Source organism: Chelonia mydas, chromosome 3 (genome assembly GCF_015237465.2).
Source record: "Chelonia mydas isolate rCheMyd1 chromosome 3, rCheMyd1.pri.v2, whole genome shotgun sequence".
In the NCBI taxonomy this organism is placed as follows: Eukaryota; Metazoa; Chordata; order Testudines; family Cheloniidae; genus Chelonia; species Chelonia mydas.
In genome coordinates this window covers 143,137,597-143,155,628 of record NC_057851.1, presented here as the reverse complement: position 1 = coordinate 143,155,628, position 18,032 = coordinate 143,137,597, and the positions used below count along the sequence as shown (strand labels likewise).

Here is an 18,032-nt window from a genome sequence, read left to right as displayed (position 1 = left end):
GTCTGGTGTTAATCTGTGTCTTTGAGCTGCTCTCTGCAGGGCTTCATGTTACGGCTAGATTCATGGGTGTGTTTGTTTGGGACATTAGGAGACACAGACAGAACTGGTGATGTTCATCCTCCTGCGTCTGGCAGAGGACGTGGTGACCTTCCAGACACTGCCCACCCAGCGGCGACGGGACATCCAACAAACCCTTACCCAGAACATGGAGAAGATCTTCAGCTTCCTGCTCACTACCCTGCAGCAGAACGTCAACAAGTATAGGCGCATGGTAAGAAGCTTCTTCCTGGGAGCCTAGTCAGCACTGGGATCTTGGATATGGGTCGCACTTTTTGGGCAAGTGAGAGGAGACTCAGTCTGAAATCAATTGCTGTAGTTACACCTTGGAGCTCTGTTGTGAGCATGAAAACAGCCAATGGCTGTTGAGAAAGTCTCAGGGTTCAGGAGGCAGCATTGGTGTCAGCAGTCTGGATTTCTAGTGTTGATCACCTGAGATGGATGAGAACCTTGCGCTTGGCACTGGGAGGCTCAGTTTGTTGGCACTAAGGCATTGGTTTGGCCCCATTCTCCTAGAGATCAGGTCAGAAACTCCTACTGCAAAGAGATGGTATGAGGTGCTGCTACCTTCTAGTAGCAGATGCCCCTTGTCCTCCCATAAACGGGGCGGTTTGGGCTCTACTTTACTACGGTTATAATCCTATGATACTGGAGATGTGCAGGTTGCTCAAGACGTGATAATGGCAGATCTTTGCCTTGAAGAGCTCGTAGTCTGATTCGGTAAGAGTGAGATGGGGTTGGGAAGGTGAGGGATACAGCAGTGACCAGTCCAGAGACAAGCTTCTTATGTGCACATCTTGTTCCCTTTTATAATGTGTTAAAATGTGGAGTCATGCTTAGCATGACAACAGTGTGGTGGAGATGAAGCAGTGAAAGGCTGTATCCTATTCGCCGAGAGGGACATTTCAACCAGTTTCCTTGGCACATTCACTGGCCGCATAGACTAGCGGTTCTCACCCAGGGGCACGTGTACCCCTGGGGGTACGCAGAGGTCTTCCAGGGGATATACCAACTCATCTAGATATTTGCCTAGTTTTACAACAGGCTACATAAAAAGTACCAGCAAAGTCAATACAAACTAAAATTTCATACAGGCAATGACTTGTTTATACTGTTCTATGTGCTAGACACTGAAATGTAAGTACAGTATTTATATTCCAATTGATTTATTTTATAATTATATGGTAAAAATGAGAAAGTAAGCAATTTTTCAGTAATAGTGTGCTGGGACACTTGTATTTTTATGTCTGATTTTTGTAAGCAAGTAGTTTTTAAGTGAGGTGAAACTTGGGGGTACGCAAGACAAATCAGACTCCTACAAGGAGTACTGTAGTCTGGAAAGGTTCAGAGCCACTGGCATAGACCATTCCATAGAGCTGTGTATTTCTTTGTGCCGTTTATGGCTGACCTGGGGTGGGTGGGAAACCTTGTTGCGTTTTGTAGTTCGGTTGAGTACATTTCCAGCTGAGGTCTGAATTGCAATGCTGAGACTCTGAAGTGTGGTTTCTTCTGCTAATGGTGGAATCCTTCTGCTTGGCCAGGTGGGAGCGCCCCAGGAGCGAGATATCCTCACCACTCCACAGGTTAGCAGATCTTTGAGCTGTTTGTGCACAGGGTGAATACTGAGGGTTGGGTGTCCAGCTACCAGCCTGCTTACTGGATTGAGAGGGAGGGAATTACAAGGCCTGGGAGCTGTACTCTGCAGTGCTGTTAGATATTCAGCTGTGGTGTGGTGGGTCTGTACTTAGGTATTTGGGGTACATCTGGGGTGACTTGAGTCATTGCACTCTAAATGTTGACAGAATGGAGTTTCCAAAGCAAAACCTTGCAGAAGAAAGGGATGCTTGCAATTTTCCTTGCATGCAGAAAAACAGAGCATCTGCTCAGATCAGACTCTGCTGTTGCATAATTTAGGCAATAAGATGGCACACACACAGTGAATTGTTGCTGTTAAGCAGTTAGAGCTGGGGACTGGAAGTCAGGACTCCTGGGTTCCAGTCCTAGCTCTGCCACTGCCTTACTTTGTGGTCTTGGTCAAGTCACTTCTTTCTAAAGATTAGTTTCATTAGAATGAGGCCACAAACGCTTCCCAGAGGTTGTGATCCTTGAACGTAAGACGCTTTAAAAGGGAAGCAAAGGCATCTTCTTCCTTGGAAGTTTCAAGGAAGTATTGGAACCCCCACACGCACATTCAGAGGAATCTGCCACCTGGAACATCTTCTTTCAGAGGAGAAAATCTGTGGCTTAACTTCCAGTGGAAAGTCCTGGGGCAGTGTCCCAAGCTGGAAAATGTGTTGCAGCCTCTTTCACCAGGCATCTATTCACTGAGGCTTCTCCGGGCTGCACCCTCTTGAATGAGCCGGGGACTGCCCAGCAGTTGCTGGGAGGAGATGTGCACCACAGCAGCTCACTTACTGTCTCTTGTTCTTTTTTCAGAAGACTGAACTGGCCCAGGAACCAAAGGTGAGTACGGCCTCGGGAGGCAGTGCAGACCGAGGCTGTTTGGAACCAGACTCAGGTTTCCATGCCGTAGCCTGTCACCAGACACCAAGTTGCAGTTTATACTTTGGTTAATTACCTTACTATCTGGAAAGGAGGGAACTGCTCATTTCAAGCCTGAGGACTTTGCCCCCTTCCCCTACCCACTGCCATCTCAGTTACTTTCCCGGAGAAGGCTCTTCAGAAGGTAGTTGCTGTCATATAATGCATGTGCAGCTCCAACATGGAGAAGTCAGCTATGGCTAAGATATGGGTTGCCCCACATCTGGGCCAGAGGCAAAGCTCTGCACTGAGATTGTTTCCATATAAATCCTTTCTGGCTCTGAACTGTTGGTTATGGTCCGTTCACAGGCCCAGGCAAACTGCCGCGTTGGGATAGCAGCACTTAACACCCTAGCAGGCTACATTGACTGGGTGGCCATGAGCCACATCACAGCAGATAACTGCAAGCTCCTGGAGATGTTGTGCTTGCTCCTGAATGAACCCGAGCTCCAAGTGGGAGCAGCAGAGTGTCTTCTGATCGCTGTCAGCAGGAAAGTGAGTTCCTCCTCCCAAGCCTCCCTGACCCCTCCTGCCCTGCACATTCCGCTCCTCTCCTTGGGTTTAGTCTTAGTTTATCAGGTTGAGCAATGGTAACGTCACTCCTTTAGCTAAGGAATTAAGTCACCTGCCTCTTTGGCTGCCCAGGCACCCGAGTGACTTTAGGGTGGGTGCTTCCCCAGGACAATGGACAGAGCAGTTTCTGGAACCCACCCAGGCCCCGTTTCTCTGTCTGCCCTTCCATACAACTTTGAAGCTTGAAATCCCTGCTTGAACAAATAACGTTAACTCATTCCTAACCCCTGCTGTCCTCAGTGCTCTCTGCCACAGAGGAGTGTTGGGGTATTGCCATCTCGCTGTAAGAACCTAGTAGGATTTCTGATGCCCAGTAGATGTTTTCTGAAACAGCACCATCGAGGTGTGCCTTGTATGTTCTGCTGCCATGCCCACCCAGGGTGTGCTTATCCCAGATCAGTAGCACAAGCACAGTGCTTACAAGCAACCTTACAATAACAAACCAATCCAGCTGCCCTGCAGCAACAAGCCAGTATGCAGTGGATGAAGAAATAGGCCTATGAGGACCAGATTTTGGTTTAAGGCTCCCAGTGGGGTTACTGGAGAAAACTACTTTATTCTCCAATAGTTCTTTAATTTCTTGTTGCATTTTGTTCTGCTCAGTGGTGGAATTCAAGTCCCCAAATGGTAGCACAGCTAGTGATCTGCCAGCTCCCTCTCGCTGGTGGGATGAGGTGCGGTCACGTGTTTTGACCAGTGCGTACTTTGCTTTTTGTCTAGGGGAAGCTGGAGGATCGGAAGCCCCTTATGGTCTTGTTTGGAGATGTTGCCATGCACTACATACTTTCTGCTGCGCAGTGAGTACTGTCCAGTTGCTGTGGGAGCACATCATGGTCTTAAGTGGAAACTGGCTGCGGCTGGCCTGTATTAATAAGTACCTCTCTGCCCCAAGCTATAAAACTAAAACTGGTTTCTTGGAAATTACCTCAGCACCTGTTCCCATCATGGCCTTTGCTCAGGTGTGGATAGAGTTCTTAGCCTTGTACTATCGAGTGCTGCATATCGAACCACTACTGTGCACGGATCCTGAGTGTGGGCAGCATGCAGATCCAGTCTGGCCTAATGGCAGCAAGCTGGCATTGGATTAGGAGAGGGTAGAAAGAGTTACTTTTCCCAAACTTGAAAAGCCAACCATTTTCCTAAGTCCCATAACTTCAAAAGAAGCTGCTCAGGGTAACTCCCAACTTCCCGAAATCTTCTCTTTTGGCCTGAGATTGATCAGGAGATATTGGGAGAAGGTCCAAAGGGTTTAGACTAGAAATACTTCTAATCTTAAAATTGGATCTCATATCAATAACTTCTGTAATGGGGAAGGGAACCCAACCATGCTGATGTCAAATTGTCTTCCCAACTTACTACTGTGTGTGTAATCCTGACCTTCCCTTTCCCTTCTCCTCCCTCCCAGGACAGCAGATGGTGAAGGCCTGGTAGAGAAGCATTATGTTTTCTTGAAGAGACTTTGCCAGGTCTTGTGTGCTTTAGGCAGTCAGCTGTGTGCATTAGTGGTGAGTCTTCTGCAAACACTGGAAGCAGTCCTGACAAGACTGTCTTTCAGGGGGATGATTGGGGATATGGATACCATGATTCTTGTTTATACCATTGATATGGAGAGCAGCAGTTCTTTCCTCTAACAGAGGAGGGAACAGAAAGGGCCTTGCACGCAGTGAAACCTGGCATGTTTGATGCCAACTCTTCTAGGGGTGTGCTGGGAACTTTGGATCTTCTACCGCCTGCACCAAAGTGGGGATGTAACAAGAGCGATCATTTAATAACGGAGCTGGCTTGCTGAAAGATGTTGTTTGTGGAAAGACCAGGTCAGCTGGCTGCAGAGAATTGGTGTGACAGTAAACTCACAGGGAGCTGTGGGAGGAAGGAAAATCCTGAACCACTTGAGAAGATAGACTTAACAAGAAGCAGCTCTTGGAGGTTTGACTACCTCAAGCTAGGGTGACTTCACTCACTGAATGGTGGAGGGGAGCCTTGGCTATTAATCCTTAGCAAAGCCTGCTGTGAGTGGCAAGGGCTTGTGGCCCTTTATGATACAGGGTCAGTTCACTCCAGGGATGTCAAAGTGACAGGCAACCCCACAGAAGGATGTGCTGCTAAGGAAATCCTGGGAAGAACAGCCCCAAGAAGGGAGCACTCAGCACAGTGCTAGGTCAAAGGGTACTGCCGGAGTGAGGAGTGAAGCAAATACTGAGGCTTTTTTAAGAACTGCTACATCTCTGGTCTCCTTTTTCCCTCCATTTCCGGGGTAGTCAGGTCCTCCTGGCCCGCCAGTGAATACCTCATGATGGATTGGGTGTTGTGGAGTGTTTATAACTTTTTCCAAGCTACTCATAGTCCATCCTTTTCTCCTGAATGTGGCTGTTGTCTCCTTTGGCACTTCCAGGGCAGGTAATGGGAACTTGGCACTCTGGAGCAGCAGCAGTTTCAGAACACAGCTCTTTTTCAGCCATTATGCGCTGGCTTTTCTGTCCCCCCAGCACATTGCGCTCCTGGTTTCCAAGTGGTGCTGCCACCCAGCTCCTCCTGCTCTACTGCTGAAGCGTTGTCTGAAATCACTCGTCGTTTTGTCTGAAATTACTCATCCTTCCGTTAACAGGGCTCAGATTCTGACGTGGACACCCCAGCCAACCTTGGGAAATACCTGGACTCGTTTCTAGCTTTCACAACCCATCCCAGCCAGGTAGGGGAAAGGGAGAGCGGGCTCTGAGTGCAGCGTATGTAGTTAAACCACCGCGTAGGAGACTGTGTCACTCCTGCTGCAGAGGAAATCAGCTCATGTCTGTTATGTTTTTGAGAGCCATCTGCCATTTTCTAACCATTTTCTCCTCTGAGGATGTAGAGGGTGATGTGGTCATTGCTGCACTGCCATCCAGTGTCCCATAAGGCCCACACAGCATGGAGAGCACAGATTTCAGAGACTGGAGCAAACCCTGGTATTTGCTTGGTGGGAGACTCTTTCCCATTTGCCAGAGTAGCTTGGCAGTTTTGTCTGGGTCTGGAAAGTGTGTGGCCTGGATTGGGGAGTCATTGTAGCTTGCCATTCCCCTTTTAGCACAAAGGTTCAAGCTTCTGCACCAGAGAGTACAACCCTATTGAAACTTTTTTGTTCTTTCTTCTTTTCCCCTCAGTTCCTGCGCTCTTCCACTCAGATCACCTGGGGAGCCCTCTTTCGACATGAAATCTTGTCCCGTGAACCTCTGCTGTTGGCTATGATCCCAAAGTACCTTCGTGCATCTATGACTAACCTAGTGAAGGTATGGAGGAGCTCTGCTCTGCTGGGTGTGAGCTGGTGGTGCCTCAGTGAATGTTTCATAGTGGTAACGGTGGAGAAGCTGGGTTTTTGACACAGCAGCGTAGAGCATCATCTCCGGGCTGCAGGGTATCAGTCCTGGTCTGAAGATTACAGTTCTTCCGCTCTTTCCCTAGTGTGAGTCCCCTTGGAGCTGGTGCTCAGGCAGAGGTGGGTGATTGCTCCACTCGCTCCCTCACCACGTCCCTTCTGTTTCCAGGTGGGCTTCCCCTCTAAAACAGACAGCCCCAGTTGTGAATACTCTCGCTTTGACTTCGACAGTGATGAGGACTTCAATGCCTTCTTCAACTGTAAGTCATCTGGGGGCCTCCCGGCAAGGCCTGCTATCTCTGTTTGAAGTTTGCAGTCTTCCCCTCGCTCTCACAGGGCTGGGGGTTCCTGGCCTAGCTTAGTGCCCACCCTCTCAGCTCAGTAGTGAGCTTCAGTTGCTCACATTGCTGTTCCAGGTCTTCCCGCTTGCCTTGTGCCTGGTGAACTTCTTGGCATTCTCCTATGGCAGCCCAGGCATTCAATTTTCTTTCCTCTTGGCCAACAGGTGGCAACTAAGGTTTGCTGAGCCTGCATTACTCAGTGTCTGAGGCATGTGCTTCCTCAGTCAGTTATCCGGAGTAGCAGGGGGAATGAAACTCACTGTACCCCAGGACTTGAACAGGAGCCAGGCCTGGGGGCAAGGATCCTAAAAAGGGGGCTTAGCTAAAGAATTTAATCTGATTTCCCAAAGCAAAGCTGGAAGGCTCCCGCGCTGTACTACAAGCTGGTCTACTACCAGGTATTTGAGCTCGCTCTGCAGAACTCTACTGCCAAAGTAGCAGCCACAGATGTTCCCAGCTGTGGAAAAGTGAAGAGCGACACTGAAGGGGAGCCATTTCCAATAGCTGAACCTGACTCCTCAAATCCAATTCCCTTGGCAGCTTTCCGTGCCCAGCAGGGAGAAGTCATGAGGATGGCGTGTCGCCTGGACCCAAGGACTGGCTTCCAGATGGCTGGGGAGTGGCTGAAGTACCAGCTGGCAGCTCCTGTGGATATTGGACCCATGAACTGTAAGTTGCCTGAAGAGCAGGAGAGACAAGAGGCTCAGCCTCCCCGTGGAGCCCCAAACGAGCTTCTGTGTGTGTCTTTTGAAGCCACACCTCTTAAAATCAACTAGGTTCCAAGTCAGGCTTTCCAGGGTCTCTGCAGGAAAAATCCCTCACTGCCTACTTCAGCAGCCACTGGTCTAGAGCCTTTGACTGACAGGAAAGATCCTTCCTTCCCCCAGTTCCTCTCACTTGTATCTTTCCCATGAAAACAATTTCAAAGTGAGAGGCCAGACTTGACTGGATATGTCCTTCCTGTAAAATGCAGCCAATCTCTGTCCTGAGAAATCCAAACATATCTGCCTCGCAAAGGCCTCTGTCACTTACATCGCTCGTCCTCCACACAGGCCACTTGCTCCCTTTAAAATCCCATTTAAGTGAAACCCTTCCTTTGTTTTCCCTTCTGCTGTGGTTTGTTAGAATCACTTCCTCTTATATCTCAGGGATGTTGTTTGTGACCCAGGAGCCTCCACCTCGATGACAAAGCAAACAGCCTTTGAGCACCATTTAGTATCTACCTCCCATGCTTGCTGCCGGAAACCTTCTCCCTAGTGGCAAAGGGAACAGAGAGAAAGGATAGGAGCACTCGTGAGCGGGTGGTTCAGATGTCCAGCAAGATTTCCCTAAGTGTGGGACTTTGCAGAGGACTTTCCAAGCTGGCATTGTGCTTGGGAGGAAAGGGGAAGCTAGACATCTCCAGTGTCACAAGTGCTCCAATCTTCTCTTCTCTTCTCTCCACTCGCAGCTAAGACTGGGGAAGGTCTCTGCTCCATCTTCTCGCCTTCCTTTGTACAGTGGGATGCTATGACCTTCTTCTCAGAGAGTGTCATCAGCCAGATGTTCCGGACCCTGGATAAGGAAGTACATACCCTCTAACTGCTGTTTGCGTGGTTTCTGTGTCTCGGGTTGACATGGGAGGTTGCTGACTGTGTTGCCTTTCAGATAATATTTCCCAAAAATTCTAGCTTCCAGTAGCAAAATACAATAGTGCTGAAACTCCAGCTGCCAGAGGAAGTCGTAATTGCATTGGGGAGTGGTGATCTTTTTGGAAGATAGGGCCAGTTCCACTGTGGGCTTTGAACGCCAGAAAAGTACTTTGGATTTGGACACTATTCAGTGAGGAGCCAGTGCAGTGATTAGGGTCCCAGGTGATCTCTTCAGAGCAGCCTGTATTGTTGGGAGAAAGAGTCTGTTTTAAGTGGTAGCTCTCTGGTTTTGTTGTTCAGATCAGCTTGTGTTTTTTGAGGCAAACTTGCACACACAGTGGAAGAGAGAAGTGAACAGCAAAAGATGAGAAAAATGCAGCTTCTTTCTGCAATTTGCAGTGCATTAGCTGGAAAAACACAAGCGCAGTGCACTATCTTTATTTGCCAGTTAGGGTCTGGCCAGTTTTTAATCAGGATTGGGCTGCTTGGGCATGCCATTCTGGTCACAGCAAAGAATTGTAAGGGTTGTTTTGTGCTGGCTGGTTAAGCCTGAGACTTGTTAGCCAGCAGGCAAAAGGAGAGCTAGGGAAGAGGTGGGAGGAAGTGGACACCCTAGACAGGCAGTAAGAGTTGGAACCTCCGGTTGTTTCCAGACACGTGTAGAGATGGTGATGCTGTCTGTTCCCTCTTTCTTGCAACAGCAATTGCGCATAAGTTAAAATGAGCTTTGCCACTTTTAACCCACTTTGGGAAGACTTCACCCAAGGGTGCTATTCAGCACAGCAGCTCCTTGGCCAGCCCCTGGGAGGAGACATTGGAGAGTTGGCTATATTTCACATCTCTGACTGTTGCTTTCTTTCCTTTCCCCTTCCCCTTTTATTCTTGCAGGAGATCCCAGTGAATGATGGCATAGAGCTGCTGCAGCTTGTCCTGAACTTTGAAACAAAGGATCCTCTCATCTTATCCTGTGTGCTCACCAATGTCTCTGCACTCTTCCCGTTTGTCACCTATAGGCCAGAGTATCTACCCCAAGTCCTCTCCAAGGTAGGTGTTCTGTAGGCCAGTGGTTCTCAACCAAGGGTATATGTACCCCGGGAGCTTGCAGAGATCTTCCAGGAGGTACATCAACTCATTTACATATTTGCCTAGTTTTCCAACAGGCTACATAAAAAGTACTAGCAAAGTCAGTACAAACTAAAATTTCATACAGACAAAATGAGAAAGTAAGCAATTTTTCAGTTATAGTGTGCTGAGACACTTTTGTGTTTTTGTTTTTAAGCAAGTAGTTTTTAAATTAGGTGAAACACTTCGGGATACACAAGACAAATCAGACGCCTGAAGTGGGTATGGTTGTCTGGAAAGGTTGAGAACCACTGTTGTAGACTAGTTTCAGAGTAACAGCCGTGTTAGTCTGTATTTGCAAAAAGAAAAGGAGTACTTGTGGCACCTTAGAGACTAACCAATTTATTTGAGCATAAGCTTTCGTGAGCTACAGCTCACTTCATTGGATGCATACTGTGGAAAGTGTAGAAGATCTTTTTATATACACACAAAGCATGAAAAAATACCTCCTCCCACCCCACTCTCCTGCTGGTAATAGCTTATCTAAAGTGATCACTCTCCTTACAATGTGTATGATAATCAAGTTGGGCCATTTCCAGCACAAATCCAGGTTTTCTCACCACCACCCCCCCCCACACACACACAAACCCACTCTCCTGCTGGTAATAGCTTATCTAAAGTGACCACTCTCCTTACAATGTGTATGATAATCAAGGTGGGCCATTTCCAGCACAAATCCAGGGTTTAACAAGAACGTCTGAGGGGGGAGAGGGGGTAGGAAAAAACAAGGGGAAATAGGTTACCTTGCATAATGACTTAGCCACTCCCAGTCTATTCAAGCCTAAGTTAATTGTATCCAATTTGCAAATGAATTCCAATTCAACAGTTTCTCGCTGGAGTCTGGATTTGAAGTTTTTTTGTTGTAATATAGCAACTTTCATGTCTGTAATCGCGTGACCAGAGAGATTGAAGTGTTCTCCGACTGGTTTATGAATGTTATACATTGTAAGGAGAGTGATACACTGATACAATGATACACATTGTAAGGAGAGTGATCACTTTAGATAAGCTATTACCAGCAGGAGAGTGGGGTAGTAGGAGGTATTTTTTCATGCTTTGTGTGTATATAAAAAGATCTTCTACACTTTCCACAGTATGCATCCGATGAAGTGAGCTGTAGCTCACGAAAGCTTATGCTCAAATAAATTGGTTAGTCTCTAAGGTGCCACAAGTACTCCTTTTCTTTTTGTTGTAAACTACTCTTTGATCAGATAGCCTCTGAGTGGAGTATTAGTACCACATGGCCCTTACATATTTTAACTAATCCTCATGAGACCCCGAGGAGAGGAATTATCCTCCTGTTAGAAATGGGATTAAAACTGAGGCAGTGAAGTGACTTGTCCAAAGACAAGGAATCAGTGGAGGAGTCAGATAACCTGGATTTTGTGATTTCCAGTCCTGGACTTCAACCACTAAATGACATACTCTGTCTCAATAAAAGCTTTATCTTATATCATGGCCTTGGTGCACTGGGAACTCATACCCTTCCTGAATAAAGGGGTTTCTGCTGGCTTGGTGAAGTCACACCAATATCCTGTGCCTAGTGTTCCAGAATGAATGCCAGATATTGATGCGTGACTGACTTTTCCTTTGTCCCACAGCTATTCACCGCCGTCACTTTTGAAGTTATAGAAGAGAGTAAGGTAAGTCCATACTCCTTGGGCACAATATGCTATAGGACTTGCATCAGGTGTGCCCTATTTGAGAAGCATATTGATGCCTGAGACAAGGTCTGAAGTTGCGCTGCAACTAACTTCTCAGTCGGATCTGTCCTTCACAAGGGGATCCCAGACACTTAAATCCCTTCTTCGCAGTCTTAGCCAATAAGCTTTGGCTGGTGGAAGCTTGGGAGTCATTTAGGGTGAAATTCACCCCCAAGAAACAGTCCAGGATATAGCCATTTGGGTATTTGTGCAGCCGACCTCTACTTGGGAGTGACTTTCACTCGCTAGCCGCCACGCGTACCCTTCAGTGGTTGGCCCGTGTGTGGCTGTGGTTGGTGTTGGTATGGCTGCTACCCCTGGGTGCATGCTGGGAACCGTAATGCAGTAGGTGAAAATCAGTTGCATTCTCATCCCAGGAGTTGAATTGGAGCCCAGAGGCTGCGGCTTCCAGCGACTCCTCTGGGAACTGGCATTAACTGAACTCTTGGAATGCACGAATGGAAGTGTCAGTTTCCCCTGGTCTCCACAGCCCAGAAAATTACATTAATGGATTTGGCTAATGGGGAGGCCTTGGGTCTGTCTGGGTTTTGTAGCTTGGCCCTGAATTTTGTTGTTGGTCCAGGCCCCAAGAACTCGGGCAGTGAAGAATGTAAGAAGACATGCATGCTCCTCGATCATAAAGATGTGTCGGGACTACCCTCAGCTTGTCCTGGTATGTATATGTACCTCTCTTCCAGGGCACCACTGCCCCATCTTCAGCTGTATTTCTGGGGATTGGGGATCTTCAGTTCCTCTGCCTCAATCCATTTTTTTTTCCAGGGAGACTCTCCCTATTTTGACTCGAATGGGACTGTAAAGCAGAGAGATTTCTGCTGCACAGAAAGTCAGCCGACTTCTTCTCTTTCTTAACACTAGAGTGATACTGACTTGTTTTTTGTTTTTAAATATATTGCAGTAGCACCTAGAGGCCCTGACCAGGACCTGGACCCTGTTGTACTGGGCCCACTAAAGATATAGAGCAAGGCACAGACCCTGCCCCACAATTTACAATCCAAGATGCTGATCAACATCTGAAGTGGGGAAAGGGAGTATTCAAGTCTCTAACCATTTTATAGGCACATTTGTTATATTTTATTTATTGTAATATCAGTTGTGCCCTTAGTTGAAGCCATTAGCCCTGGCTGATCTCTTAGATTTTGCATCAGAAGTGGGTCAGGAGAAGGGATGTGAAGGAGCCGGGGAGGATATTGGCTTTCTGGATCAGTCCAGGGGGAGTAAAAGAGAATATAAATACTGGTTGCTCTTTCTGCTTGATCCCACCAGATCAGAGTCTTCTACTAGCTTTGCTGAACCAGCAAGCCTGCAAACTCTGTTTGGGCTCTTGGCTCCAGCAGCACTGGTATTTGATTGCTAGGGGACCAGGGGAGCTGTAGTTAGAGGGACATTGTATTGTCAACCTGTTTAAGGAAGGGAACTGTTGAGGCCTGAAGGATAATGGATGGCATTCTGCTCCTCTTGAGGATCCCTTCGGTTGCTGGAGGCGTAGCAGCTGCCACTCACTTTGTGGCTACAGATTAGTCTCTATGTTGTGGCAAAACACAAGCTGCTGCTTTGAAGGTGCTAATTGGGGTCGTTTAGGATTCCAGCTTGTATTTCAGTACAGCTGCCAAGAAAGAGTGGGTTTGTCATCATCCATCCCAAAGGTAGCGAACGCTCCTTGACGCTCGTACAAGCTTCTATGCTTGTTCCTTGACGCTTGACTTACGAGTAGAGTAGGCAAGCGAAAACTGAACCACTGCAGTGAGGATAGACCATTAGCTTGGACAATCAGGTTTTCTTGGTTAGACTCACAAGGGTGGGAGTGGAGAGATGTAAAGTCCTGAACTCTGAAATTTGAGTGCCTAGAGGCCAGCTCACTTCCTTGCCATCCATGAAGGACTAGAGCAATTTGGGGTTTAGACCACGCTGTGATGGTGCAGCTGGCTGAGGCAGCAGCGTCTACCCTGATCTCAAACATTATTTGCCATGAACAATGGAAATCATTGGAGTACCTAGGGGGAGGAAGGAAGATAGAGGAGCAGGGTAGAAACAAGGCTTTGCCAGCCTTAAGGAAGAGGCTGGAAAGATCAGGGTAAGGGAAGATCAGAACAGGCCCTACTCATCCAGCTATTTCCTGCATCTTGTGTGTGGGACTACAGTACATACCAGTCTGTCTCTTCCCCCCAAAAGTGAGTGCAGCATCCCCAGTCAGGTGGGTGAGTGACAATGTCCTGCTTGGGTCTTTGTTCCAGCCTAACTTTGAGATGCTGTATAACCACGTGAAGCAACTGTTGTCCAATGAGCTGCTCCTGACGCAGATGGAGAAGTGCGCTCTCATGGAGGCCCTGGTCCTCATCAGCAACCAATTCAAGGACTACCAGCGGCAGAAGGTTTTCCTGGAGGAGCTCATGTCTCCTGTTGCCAACCTGTGGCTCTCTGAAGAGATGCAGAGGTACATGGTCCACATTAACCATTCCTGAGCTAGAGCTGAAGATGGTGCAGAGATTCCAGGGGCTAGCATGTGCCTCCCTCTAGAGAATGTGTGCCGCAGAGGAGCATCGCTTTGTGCCTCCTGTGTTTGCTAGCCACAAGCCCTCTGCACTCTTAAGAAATTTGGCCATGCTTTGAGTCCCTGCTAATAGCCCAGGAGATGGAAAAGCTTCTTGGTGTGGAGTATATCTAAACAGCACATGCTGGGAAGGGGTATGGGGCCACAGCACTCTCCAAACCTCTGACAAAAAGGGGAGTCAAAATACCCCCTTCGCTGACCTCCTGGAGAAGCCAGGTGTGCAGAGCTGCTGTCCTCTGCCAGCACCTGGGAAAGCTGCCACGCAGCAGCTAGAAGCAGAATTACTGAGCTTTGAAAGGTGCAAAAGGGCTTCTCTGGAATATTCCTTAACTGAACTGAAAGAGGTGCTGGGCTGTAGGTGGACTGTGCATGGGGATATTCGGAGAGCGGTTTGTTGGCTTGTTTCTGCAATTCTGGGCCAAGTCAGCAGAGCTCGATGCGGAGAAGCAGACTACAGCTCAGCCTGTTTCACCAGCCTGGCCTGATCTTGGGTCACTTGGCATTGATGAGGCCTTGTGTACAGTGAGGGGGTCAGTTTCATTAAACTGAAAGGGGAAGCTAAGCGCAGTTGTTGAGGGCGGTCACCTTGAGTTCACCTTTAAGATTCAAGACTGACTGTGGTGAATAGGACTTTTGACTATCTGTGCTGGGACAGCATTTATCGCAGATGCCAGACTCTGCTTAAAGGTCCTCAGTGCTTTTGATAATCCCAGGCTTACTCGTTTCTGCCCCTCAGAGTCCTATCAGATCCTGAAGCTTTCATCTCCTACGTGGGTGCTGACAACAAAATCACTGATCCCGTTTTGGAAGATCCCAGTGGCCTGAACCGATCTAGAGTGAGTATCCATTACCTGGGGAGGCTCGGTCTTTGGAGAGTGGCAAGTAATTCCTCTGCCTTCTACACGTGCTCACCTATTCTGCCTTGTGCAAGACCTGACCTAAACATGCGCCTTTTGTTGAACCCAGATCACTACGTCGTTCATACTGCAGAATGGCGGATGGCTTCTGACTCTAGCTCAGTGGACATGGGTCACGTAAGAGAAGCAGGATCATGTCTCCCGTTCCCCCATCCCTGTGTGGTATATAGAATCCTGTAACCCTGCAAGGCAGGAGTCTTGCTGTATTCCTCATGCGGTAGTTCACAAGCCTTTGTGCCTGGTATAGCTCAGGCTCTTTTTGGAGCAGTCTGTTTTGTGGATGCAGTTGGGTTAAGGCCGGATGTTTTGGGTAATGTGGCGCAGTGAATTGCGATTCCCAAGTGAAGCATTCTGGAAAGCGTGAGACTAAGGCTGCGTGGCGTGGCATGTAACTCAAATGCTCACCAGGACCTGGTGTTGTATGAGAGGCTAGCTGCAAGATGTCTTCGCTGCAAACTGGTAGTTGCTGTCTTCAGGGTTTGGCGGATGTGGAAATGCCGATGGTAGGACTCTGCTTGTGACAGAAACTAATGCGGTTTTAGGCAGTTGCAGGAATGTGGAGTTTCTGGTCAGTCCATGATGTGTGCGGGGAGATGAGACAGTGATGACTTCAATGTTTCTTTTTAGAGGGTGCCCCACGTGGTCATTTGGACTCGGCGAGACCTTCTGCATTGACACTGTGTGTCCAGTAATAAGCTCCTGTGCTATTCCTGCATGTCAAGGGGTTCTTGCAAACTCTGGAAGGTATCAGGATAGTGTGAGGGATCTTCTCATGCGCACGTTCCCCCGAGGCAGCCCCGCCCTCCGGGTTGGGCAAGTGGAGTGCCATCCCAGGAGAAGGGCCAGGGGGAGAGGGTTCTCTCTGGCCTTCTGTTGCTTTTGCTTGCACCCTTGCTAAGAAGAGTTCTCTCCATGTCTTTTGTTTTGCTGTAGATAAGCTTTTGCGTGTACACCATTCTGGGAGTTGTGAAACGGGCTCGTTGGCCCACTACCCTGGAAGAGGCTAAGGCCGGAGGATTTGTGATCGGGTGCATGCCCAGCGGCAATCCGATCTACCGTAACCCCTGCACTGAGCAGGTCCTGAAACTTCTCGACAACTTGCTCGCTCTCATAAGGTGGGTCGAGTTGACGTGACACCAGTTATGCTGACTAAACAGTCTCTGGAAGTGAACCTGCAATGTATGTTGTGTTCTCTGAGCGTGTTCTCCCATTGAAGCCAACGGGAGCACAGGCTTGGGCACCTGCACCAGTGCTGTTCCCGACTGTTCTCAGTGGGGAATGGGACTGGGGAAGTGAGCCTTCTCCGCACGCACAGCCCTGGCCCATGAGATTCCATTAAAGCCAATGGGAGCTCAGGCTGGGGTTGCCTCCCCCACCTCCACTTCCACCTGGGAATGTGTCCAACCTAAAGCTGCCTCCCTGACTAACCAAGTATTTCTCAACTAACATCTCTGCTCTGCCTTCAGCCCCCACCAGGCCACCTCTCCAGTCACCACCAGAGCAGGGCCTGCTCTCCTGGCGTCCAGTGGGAGTTTGCTTTAGTCTCGCTTCAGTACTAAGTTGAGCTTCTTTGATCTGGCTGCCTGAAGCGTGATCTGCCATTGAAACCAATGGGGGCTCATGCTAAGGCTCTTTCTGTGCCTTGCAGTGCCTCCTCTCGGTGTACCCGCTGGGAGTCTGCATCGTGTGTCTGCAGCTTGGCCAGGGTGGAGGTGAGACGAAGGTGGTTCAGGTTGGGTGGGAGGAGGAGTTCTGGATTGTGCTGTTCCCTCACCCGGTGATGCAGTGTTAGGAGAGTAACAGCTCTCTGAGCTACCCCTTGGTGGATTCTCTGTGACTGCCGATAGGGAAGCATTGCTAGGCTTGGGGCTGGCTCTCAACCTCGCGCTGGCCAGTGATGAGTGTAGTGTATGAGGCCGTTCCCCGCCTTCTGGAGCTGGGTGGCAGGTGGGAATTGTGTTTAATCGCCACATAGCTTTTCAGCTCTATGGGGATGAGGCCCATGTAGGGCACTGTCTAGCCAGGTTCTTAAAATATGAGTCACTGACCAAATCAGGACAGTGCTGCTGCAGTTGTGAAGAGCGGGGAGGGGTAGGTGTATAGTCTTGGCCCACTCAAGCAAATTCCTCTTTACAAGGCTGAGCACTTTAGCCCATTGTCAGTGTTGAGCTATCCAGTTGCTATTGATGCAGCAGGGATGAGATTTGCCCTTTACTCGTGAAGGTGGAAGATCCCATGCGTCAGTTCTTTTTGCAGGTTGTGAGCTCTCTGGGCAGACAGTCTCATGCAGAGTTTCCTGGGTGCTGAGCACTTCGTCAGTGTATGTTTATATGGCATCATGTCTCTGAAATCCACCAAACCAGTGTCCAAGTGAGCATTCCCACTCCTTGAAGCAGGCTGATGGCCGAGGCTGAGTGAGCTGTTTGCCTTTACAGTCATTGCACTGCCAGTACCAGGCTAGTACTTAATAAAGGCTTTAGGATACCTGCGTGACAAGCCTAGGAAACTAAATTCCACCCTTGTATGTCAGTAAACTCCCATTGTACTGGTTCTAAAGAAGCAGAAGCTCCAGTATTTGCTCTGTTGCTAGTGCTCCTTCTCCAGTGCTGTGGAAGTGGCTCCGTTGCTGTTTTCTGTGGGGATGCACCAGTGTTCCCATTAAGACTTTTCTGCCCCATACTGATGGAACAACCGGTTTTAGGCATGTCTGAGAAGTAGATTGTAGCGTATTGCAGTGGCTTACACTTAATCCTCAAAGGCACCCTCCCTTTCCCAATGGAGTTCTCGAGGCTGGTGCTGCACCTGGAAGAACTGAATGGTTGGGATGTTGAAAGTGACCAGCCTCCTGCCTTTTACCTTACTTTGCTGAGCACGGGAGGTGAGGTCCAACTCTGTATGGCTGCCCCAGTCTGCAGGATGCAGGGATTTCTCTGTGGTTGCTCTAGATTTGCAAAATTACACATAAGCAGCATTGGAGCTGCCAGGAAAGGGTAGAGCTTGTGTTGTGCTTCTCTCTGGAGTTGTTTCTGCTCTCCCAGTGTGTATGTCCCCTGCACTTGTCTCCTAGGGTACCTGTTAATATGGATGTCACGAGGGGCTGTGAGGTCTGGAAAAGACCATGTGGGGAGGTACAGTGTAAGGGCAAAGCGTGGCTGCCTGGAGTGGTAATTGCAGGATCAGGACAATAGCTGCCTTATTGTTGGGATCGATTATTGCTCATAACACTGTG

The 18,032-nt window shown here is 48.7% G+C and overlaps 1 protein-coding gene across 8 annotated transcripts in view; it reads left to right on the top strand.

The window, feature by feature from the left end:
- XPO5 (exportin 5) overlaps positions 1-18,032 on the top strand; it is a 38,018-nt gene that overhangs the window by 4,257 nt on the left and 15,729 nt on the right. For 3 of the 8 annotated variants that reach the window (XM_043543461.1, XM_037895479.2, XM_043543463.1), the window contains exons 5-21: positions 89-271; positions 1,599-1,640; positions 2,497-2,520; positions 2,908-3,093; positions 3,892-3,968; positions 4,577-4,676; positions 5,777-5,860; positions 6,309-6,434; positions 6,690-6,780; positions 7,402-7,530; positions 8,312-8,427; positions 9,381-9,536; positions 11,216-11,257; positions 11,901-11,990; positions 13,570-13,769; positions 14,623-14,722; positions 15,737-15,918. In XM_043543461.1, coding sequence (XP_043399396.1) covers positions 89-271; positions 1,599-1,640; positions 2,497-2,520; positions 2,908-3,093; positions 3,892-3,968; positions 4,577-4,676; positions 5,777-5,860; positions 6,309-6,434; positions 6,690-6,780; positions 7,402-7,530; positions 8,312-8,427; positions 9,381-9,536; positions 11,216-11,257; positions 11,901-11,990; positions 13,570-13,769; positions 14,623-14,722; positions 15,737-15,918 — 1,928 coding nt within the window. Of the gene's footprint in view, positions 1-88; positions 272-1,598; positions 1,641-2,493; positions 2,521-2,907; positions 3,094-3,891; positions 3,969-4,576; positions 4,677-5,776; positions 5,861-6,308; positions 6,435-6,689; positions 6,781-7,401; positions 7,531-8,311; positions 8,428-9,380; positions 9,537-11,215; positions 11,258-11,900; positions 11,991-13,569; positions 13,770-14,622; positions 14,723-14,852; positions 14,921-15,736; positions 15,919-18,032 lie in introns of all 8 variants that reach the window. The other 5 variants (XM_043543460.1, XM_037895480.2, XM_027833905.3 and 2 more) reach the window with 2 other exon arrangements.